Source organism: Brassica oleracea, chromosome C9 (genome assembly GCF_000695525.1).
Source record: "Brassica oleracea var. oleracea cultivar TO1000 chromosome C9, BOL, whole genome shotgun sequence".
NCBI classification, from domain to species: domain Eukaryota; kingdom Viridiplantae; phylum Streptophyta; class Magnoliopsida; order Brassicales; family Brassicaceae; genus Brassica; species Brassica oleracea.
The window spans coordinates 759,984-769,626 of NC_027756.1; the positions used below are offsets into that span (position 1 = coordinate 759,984).

General features: G+C 30.1%; 1 protein-coding gene across 1 annotated transcript; it reads left to right on the forward strand.

Moving 5' to 3' along the window:
• Positions 1–2,368: 2,368 nt before the first annotated feature.
• Positions 2,369–6,177, forward strand: LOC106315751 (probable WRKY transcription factor 47). Its single transcript, XM_013753569.1, has 6 exons — positions 2,369–2,684; positions 2,761–2,835; positions 3,089–3,241; positions 4,681–4,938; positions 5,030–5,143; positions 5,354–6,177. The coding sequence occupies exons 1-6, from the start codon at positions 2,466–2,468 to the stop codon at positions 6,020–6,022; spliced, it is 1,488 nt and encodes a 495-aa protein (XP_013609023.1). The 5' UTR covers positions 2,369–2,465; the 3' UTR covers positions 6,023–6,177.
• The last annotated feature ends 3,466 nt before the right edge of the window (positions 6,178–9,643 follow it).

The window sequence follows — 9,643 nt, forward strand, 5'->3', positions numbered from 1 at the left end:
CAAAAAAAAAAACTAAAGGAACAATTAAATTTAAGAGAATAAAAAATATATACTAAACAAATAAGAATGGTGGATATTCCACTGTTCTAGTTAAGAGTTCATTAATTCTTTTGTGCCAGAAGAAGATATAAATTTTGAGTATCAAAAATCAATTTATTAAACAATCATATAGATTAATCGAGAAAAGTGTTTACAAGAGATATATAATAAAGTGCAAATAAAAATTGATCAAACGTAAATTTTCATAAAACGATTTAAGGAGGTAATAAAACATATAATATTATCAGTTGCATAATCATCTATATAATCTTTCTCATAAGAAATCATTTACAATGATTTATTGAATAAACATATGAAACTTCCTTTCAACAGCTTCTAGAAATAAATAAAGGATCCTTGATAGTATTATTTTGAGAAGCCGAAAATTATATTTCGTCTGTAAAATTAGTATATAACCCATGTGTAGTTAATTTTTTTTTTTTTGAGCCAGTGTAGTTGACATATACTATATTAGTATATACTCTCTCCGTTTTTTTTAATATAACTCGTTTTAGAGAATTTTTTATGTTCCAAATTATATGATGTTTTCGATTTTCTATGTAAAATTTATTAACACTTAATGTTATATGACCAATGATAATATAACTTCTATTTTATTATTGGATGATTTGTGGTTAGGTAAATAATTAATGATGTTTTTGTTTAGAAAATATAAAAAATTAATGATTTTTTAATCTATGTGCATAATTTTAAAACGATTTATATTAAAAAACGGAGAGAGTATATGCTTTATTTCACGCTTCATCGGAATTAAGAAAATAATAAAAGAGATCAAACGGTCTTTAATTATGTACACAACTATGTATATATATCTGGCAAACCGGCTCTTCTACCATCAGAGCTTCGCAGGTGATGAAATATCTGCAGAGTATCTATACTAGTATTGAAAACTTTAACATTATGCGTTTTAAGTTTCGTTTGTTCTTTGAATTATAATACTGTAGATAAGAGTTTTATAAACATTTACAATATACACAGAAGTTATGAAGAAAACATCAATGCGTACGTGTAATACGTAATCCATTTAGTCAATATTAATTAGTATATACATTTTATGTGAATAATTTCACGTAATAACATTTAAAGAATATAACTGTATTGGTACAATTACCTGAATTGTGAAACTCTGTATATATACTAAAATTAATAGAAACGAATCAATACAGTTATACAGATATCAAATCTGAATCTCAATTAATTTACCAAATCGTAATGTAGATATAAATATAATAACCTAATGACCTTGCACGACGGTCTTCTCTGAGCTCGTTGACGATGACAGATATTAAAAAACTGAATAGTATTTGATTATTATCATATTCCTATAATAAAAACTATGCATTAAAATGTAAATTATAAAAAAGAAGAAGGAAAGAGGCAAAAAAAATGACGGGTTTAGTTGACAAAAAAAAAAAAATGACGGGTTTAGACTTGGTAGTTAGCTCCGGCTTCAATGAATGGTCAAGTGGGATTAGGTTCTTTTTCTTCGGGGTCCCACTCCTCTTTATCGTTTCCTCACCGTCCGATAGTGCCACCGTTATGCCGTGCCGTCAACACCGTTGACTTCAAGACAACGCTTCTCGTCTTTTACTGAGACTAACGTCGTCCTTCTCCGTCAACTTTCTCCTAACGGCTACTTAACGGATATCCGTCCACAGTTACGATTAATCTACGCTCTACATGTTTATCTCCACGTCACTGACTCGATCCTACCCCTTTATCTTATCTTATCTGGCGTCAACGGTGGATGCATTTTCTTAGTTACATTTTATTTTACACGGTTCTTACTTCTTAGGCTGCATCCAAATTTGCTTATTTATTAATCTAGGAGTATCCTGGTTCAGACTAATTTCCAAAAATGTGTCAATCTATGAATTGACTATTTTTCAAATATGCAAATGAATCGTTAAACAGTGGTTCATATCTGTATAAATGTCCAATTTTCAATATTTCATATAAACATAAATTAATACACTTTGAAAATATGGAAAAACAAACATAACTACCATTTAATTGAAAATATTGTCAAATTTTGAAAAAGCCATTAAATAAAGAAACCAACTGCAATGATTTTACCTTTTTAATATCACGTATGCCAATTACGTGATAAGTATAAACTAAATCATTATGCAAATTCCGAAAATAAAATATTAACTAAGTATAAAATAAATTCCGAAAATAAATATCAACTAAGTATAAAATTAAACACAACAGTTGCTTGGTCATTTCAGAAAATAAATAATTATATCGGTGGAAGTTATAACATTTGACAAAAGAGTGATCCCTCGTTGAAATAGAAACCTTTAGCTAAGACTTTACACAACTTAATTAACCTTATATCTTTTGTCTTTATATATACTCTCTCGTATTTTTTTCTCTCTACCTGTATCTCCCATTGTCTGCAAATGGAAGAACACTCTCAAGATGGCCGTGAAATTGCGTTCTTACACTCTGGTGACTTTCTCCAGAGAGATTCCACCTCAAAGGATCATCAACCAAACGAGTCTTCGGTGGAACATCATCACAAGCAGTCCATCAAAGAAGTTGATTTCTTCGCCGTGAAAAGTCAGCCGTACGATCTTGGCCATATGAGAACTACGATCGTTGGATCTTACGGTTTCAACGTAAGGTTTATGCATACAAAATATATATACATATAATTTTGGACGTTGTTCATCACATAGACTTTACGTCATATAGGACGAATTAGCTCCGGTGAATTCATGTCTTCGAACATCAAGTGATGATGATGTCAATGACAAAACCAAAGCCCAAGTAAGTATTTCTGAATAGTTTATATCCATTCAATCGAATTTCATTTGAGTCTATTGAGAATAATTAAATTTTAAACTCAAGCACAAACTATTTTGAAAAGAAATCAGAAAGTAAACACTATTTTACACTCACTTATTTGATCATTTCGCCAATTTTAAACTCCATATAAATTATGGTTGATTCTTGTGTGTTCACAATTTTTTGTTTGATTTATGCTTTTACAGTTGATGTTATAATTAAAAATAAATTACAGATTAATAGGCTGAGATTGGAGCTAGAGAGGCTTCACGAGGAGAATCACAAGTTGAAGCATTTATTAGATGAGATAAGTGAGAGATACAACGACCTCCAAAGTAGAGTTTTGTTGGCGAGACCGACACAAGTGGAAGGTCTTCAACAACACGAGGTACTTAATTGCTTAAATCATAAAATGATCATATAATAATTCGAGTTATTACTAAATAAAATTATATACTTATACTCCATCTGTCCTTAAATATAAGATGTCGTAGTAAAACACGGTTGTTAAAAAAATTGATTTTTATATTAAATATATTATTAAAACTATAAATTAAAATTATTTAATCAATTATAAAATAAAACTTTTAAATTTAATTAGTTACACAGATGTTGATAAAGTTAAAATTACCTAGAAATATAAAAATATTTTATATATTGGAACATAAAATATTTTTTAAACATCAATAAGATTAGTGAGATCATTTATTGGTCTTATGTTGCATCGGGATTGATGGCACTGGACTTAATTATCGGGGTTTTATATTGAATACATGATTAATATACGCACCTAATGGACGTAGTTCATTTTATAATTATATTAAATATTCACATATCCAACCAATATGTCAAAATTTTAAAAACATAAGCGAATAATCAAATTCACCATTCATTTAGCAAAATATTAAAAAGGAAAAAATAAATAATGACTCATCCAAGACAAATTTATTTGTTTGTTTGTCTAAAGTTTTTCAAATTAAACATAAAAATACAAAAATTGGATTTTCTCCCATAATTTAATTTGATAACAACAAGAAAAAGGATGGGAAACAAATCCTTAGAGAAAATTTTAACAATAAAGCTTGGAAAACAAGAAAAAAAAATAAAAAACTAGTGATTATGGTTTTCATAATAATCACGACGACCATGAATGCTTCTTCTACTAATTTTAGTCCATTTCATATCTTTGGGTTAATTAGTCTTTGTATTCTAGTTAAGAGATAACTAGAAGTCTTTTTAATTTCATCAAAATCTGCCCCTAATAAATTTGTTTCTTACAACTGAGATTTAATGGAGAACTAAGTTTGTAATTTTTGAGATATTTCAGACTAAAAAATATAGTCTATTAAAACAACAATATGATCAATTGATATAAGTTTGGTCCAACTATTTTAATAGAATAGATTATAACTTCTTATTAATTATTTAACAGAAATATTATACAAAAAAAAACAAAAATATGACTAAAAAACATAAATATAAAAATTAAATTTCTAAAAAATGTAAAATAAAAAATATATTCGTCCTTTTAAGAGCGGATCAGAATCTAGTTGTTAAATAAAATACTTGATTATGTATATGAATCATTTGAGTCTTTGCCTAAATTTTCTTCATATTTTTTATTAATGTGTTAATTTGCACATTTGGTAGGTTATCCAAAGTGTGTATACATATATATATATATATATATATATGTAGGTGTGCGTTTATATTTATACCAACACTATGCTATATTTTTTGTTTTCTGGTGTACTGTAAATTCAGTCTTTTTATTTCAATTTTCCTAGGAAACTAATCTTTCTAATTTTTGTTTGACCCTTAAAAAAGGACATACCTCAAGCTGTTTCTTCACAAGCTCTAGAGGATAGAAAACCAATGGATATGAGCAATGATATTCCGGCCACCACCTTGAAACGGCGGTCTCCGGATGACGTGGATGATCGTGATCTGCACCGAGATTCACCAAAAGCTCCAAGATTATACCAAAACAAGAGTGCTAATCATGAAGAACAACAAAACCCTCATGACCAGTTACCATTTAGAAAAGCTAGGGTTTCCGTACGAGCGAGATCTGATGCCACGACGGTAACTTTCGATCATGTTACTACGTACTATTCTTTTATTTTTCGTTACATATGATTTATTGAGAAAATGATTAAATGTGATTATTTGATAGGTAAATGATGGATGTCAATGGAGAAAATACGGTCAAAAAATGGCCAAGGGGAATCCATGCCCTCGCGCTTACTATCGTTGCACCATGGCCGTTGGATGTCCTGTCCGTAAACAGGTTAGTAATACAGTTATACCTTTGATAAATAAAACTATATAGTTATACCATATAAAATAATGTTTAATCTGATAAAAGTTTTGATTTATTAAAAAAAAAAAATTTATGATAAGTTTTTTTTTCAAACGAAATGTATCATAATTAGAATATCCCACTGATTTATGTAGTAACAATGATATATACAATGCTTACTTGAATTCACATCTGTAGGTCCAACGATGCGCCGAGGATACAACCATCTTGACCACAACGTATGAAGGAAACCACAACCATCCTCTTCCACCGTCAGCCACCGCAATGGCCGCAACCACCTCCGCCGCAGCCGCCATGCTCTTATCAGGCTCCAACACCAGCAACTTCCACCAAACCCTCTCTACCCCCTCCGCCATGTCGTCATCATCATCTTCCTTATACCAGAACTTCCCATACACTTCCACAATCGCCACACTCTCAGCCACCGCCCCTTTCCCAACCATAACTCTAGACCTCACCAACCCGCCTAGACCGTTACAGCCGCCGCCTCCGCCGCATTTTATGAGCCAGTATGGTCCCGGAGCGTATTTAACAAACGCTAATCAAACTAGGTCTATCAATGATAATTACCAGCAGTTATTATTACCTAATTTATCGGGCCCACAAGTACCACCACGTGACATGGTCGATACAGTTAGAGCTGCGATAGCAACGGATCCGAATTTCACGGCGGCGCTTGCGGCGGCGATCTCAAACATCATAGGTGGAGGTAACAACAATAATAATGCTAATACTAATGATAATAATAATAATAATAATAATAAAGTTGATGCAAAAAGTGGAGGGAGTAGTAACGGAGATTCGCCACCGCTTCCACAGTCTTGCACCACTTTCTCCACCACCTAAATTAGTATCCAAGTACTATATTATCATGTTTTTATCTTATCATTACTACTACGAGCACACACACATATATTTACGTTGCATCTTCAGTTTTCTTGTGTATATTACATATGTAAACATATACATATGAATGATATGGAGATGGTTGAGAGCTTAAAGGGTTTTGTTTTTGACCAAACTCGATTTTGGCTATTGTTTGTTTGTTCTTTCTTTTTCTGTATTATAATATTCTTAGCAACGATATGTATATACTTAAATATTTAATGCTAAAAGACCACGCTGTTGAATAAGTGTATGTCATATGAGTTACGTTTTTCTTCTATACATCTACTAAATAAAATGCTTGCACTAGCCTCTCCATTGTCGCATCCTTACCTCAGTTGCTACTCGATCACTGATTGTGGGATCATATTTTCGTCGTACCAATGATATGTACATTTCTTAAATATTCACGGTCTGATCGACCATTAGCGGTTTGATTTTTGGGTACACGAAAAATCTAGACTGGTCAAATACATTATCAGTTGTAATCTCAGATTCCCATTCCATGGTGGCCTAGTGGTAGGCGGATACCGGCGAGTTAAGCGACCCGGGTTCGAAGGCACCCCACTACGGCTAAATCACTAGGTGGCCACGCGGATATGGGCTTGCTTTAGGGCCCATTTGAAAACCCGGAGAGAGGGTCCATCCGTGGGCTGCACCTCCCCTTGGGGATTAGTCTGGGCCTCGGCCTGGGATACCCCAGGTTAAAAAAAAAAAAAAAAAAAAAGTTGAAGTATATTTTTTTCTGGTGTGTTTCCAAAAAAAATGATATACCACATTTGGTGAGAGAGAAACTGGCGGAAAGATGGACGTGTGTGGACTCGATCAGGTTATTCAGAGCTCACGTCTCATTGAGAAGTCTATTATTAGAAATTAAGTCTCACTCATCTTTAATTGGAATAGATTTAAGTAATATATAAGATATAGGGAGTGTATTCAATTGAGAGTTTTAGGTGATTTATGTCAAAATGACAAATCCGCTGTTATTGAAACATGAATTTAAAAAACTCATTTAAAATCCAGTGTTATTGAACTTGACATTTTATAAAGTACCCTGAAATCTATTGTTATTGAAAATATTTGAAGTTGTGGAATTTTAAAGTTTTTAAAGGATTTTATAGTGTTTGGGTGGAGTTTCTTAGTTAAAAAAAATTAAAACTCAAATTTCATAGTTTTATGTGATATTCTAGAGTGGTTTAACAAAAATTATTTTATTCTCTGCAATTCCTTAAAATCATATAAAACCTCATTAAAAATAAAATCACCTCAAATTTAAGATTGAATATATCCCCATAAAACTATTACTAGATTATGATCCGTCCTTGAAAAGACGGGTATACTTTTATTTTACATATTTTTTAGATATTTAAATTTTATATATGTGTCTTTATATAATCATATTTGTATTTTTCATTGTAATATATTTGTGTTTTTCTTTGTAATCATAAGTAAATTTTTTTTTAATTATTCAAAGAAAATATTTCACTTTTGAAAAGGCGGATATATTTTTTATTTTACATATTTTTAATTTTTATGTTTTTCTTTGTAATTATATTTATGTTTTTATTTATAATCATATCTGTGTAAAGTAGTTTTCAAATTATTAAAAATGTGGTTTCACCTCTTTTCTGTAACCTATTTGAATTTTTACTCTTTTCTGTAACATATGTGACTTTTTAATTGCTAATTGTTTTTTGCTAATTATGTAATTTTGTGTGTATGATAAATTTTTTTACCGAGTTTTAAAATAACCAACCTATTTTATTGTCCACCCAAATTGACAAATATATAAAAGTCAACATGTATATGCACAATCATACATATATAGTATGCAACCTTATTAGTTTTTGTAATAGAATCAATATTGAAAATGTAGTATCTATTTTATTTTCAAATTAAACATTTTTGGTTCCATAAATATATATTTGATAGGTTTTGGTTTAAAAACTATTTGGGTTGTTGTCAAGAGAGAAAAAAAAAAATACTTGGGTTTATATAAGATATTATTTGGAGTTCCTTGGAGAGCAAAAAATTAACTAATGAGCCTGTGCTTATTCAACAAAACCCGAACCATTATTCTCATATACACCCAAATTATCTACGAAATTTTTTGCCATTTACAAAAATTGTTGTCTTTATAATAGGAGTTTAATTGGTTGTAGAAGGTGGTTACGTAAAATATACAAAATTCGAAACTGAGATTAGTAGGATAGATTTGGTTAATTGAAAAATAGGAGTTTTATATCTCTGTGTCCTTAGAAATAGGACATTAGTGGTTATGGAACTGCTTTATTAATTTTTGTTTACGTGTTATTTAAAGAATTGTGCTGAAAAGTAGGATTTTAGAATTTGTGGAACTGCCGTGAAAATTAATAGTATTGATAAAGTTATATAAGCAGATATATTTAGATGCTGTATATTTTTTAAATTGGACACAACTATTATTAATGGGACATGTTCCTGTTTTAATAGTATTGATTGTCCATAATACGTGTACACAAGCTGGAGAGTCTACTCCAGAAATGCCCATGGTCTAATTTCCACAACAAAAAAAATTGAAACCTAACTTGTCAAATTTTTAGAATATGATTTTTTTCTGCTATTTTCTAAAAAGGTCCACAAAATGGATTAACGGATAAAAGTGAAGTTAGGATAAACACCAAACCTAACTTGCCAAATTCTTAGAATAAGATCATTCAGTAAGATTTATTAGGGAAGTTCTCAGGTCCTTCTTCTTCTCCACCATCCCTAAAGCAAAATACATGAGTAACTTTGACTTGTAGCCAACGGAAGTCTCTAAGAGCATCTCAAAAAAGGAATTCTATTTTGAAGTTTCCAAAACTTTATATTTGAAGTTCAAAGGTGTTCTTTTACAAAAGCAAAACTTCAAAACTATTTGTATTTTATATTATGGTTTTTATATTTGTCATAACTAATTTGAATTCATAAAACTTTTATAAATAACTAGCACATATATAAACATATTACAACAATATTAATTAATAAAATATTATATTAAAATATAAAATTTTAAACAAAATAACTTAATTAATATTAAACTTCAAGCAAAATACCATATTATTTCATAAAGTGATTTTCGTAATGCATATATGATCTACTAGAGCATTTCGAAGTAAAAATAGCTCTCTTCGTTTTTAATTTGTAGATTGGAGATAAAAATTGTTGAAATCGGGAGATATTTATACTCGTAAATACATTAGATCAGAACAAGAAAGTAAAAGAGAAACTTAAAATATTGCTAAAAGACTAACTTTTATCGATGATATTAATACTCGTGAATATATTCAATATGAACAAGAAAGAATTGTTGAGATAAGCATGAAATAGCTTAGAGTACAAGCTACCTAATCCTATTGTGTTTGAATTTATCTAAAGGATTAGGAAATAGAGTTGTGTTAATCCTAATGAGTTTAGGATAATTATAAAGTTATATAAAGAGATGCAAGGGTGTTTGCATATCTTATGAGTTTGAGAGCTTTAGTTTTTTTTGAGTTATTTTCTAAAGCATTGAGAGAGTTTTAACAAAGCGTTCTTTGAGAAATATAGTTCTTTGATTCAATA

Coding starts and splice junctions, on each gene's coding strand:
- LOC106315751 (XM_013753569.1), top strand. CDS start 2,466: ATGGAAGAACACTCTCAAGATGGCCGTGAAATTGCGTTCTTACACTCT. Junction 4,939..5,029: donor CGAGATCTGATGCCACGACG/GTAACTTTCGAT, acceptor ATTATTTGATAG/GTAAATGATGGATGTCAATG. Junction 5,144..5,353: donor GATGTCCTGTCCGTAAACAG/GTTAGTAATACA, acceptor TCACATCTGTAG/GTCCAACGATGCGCCGAGGA.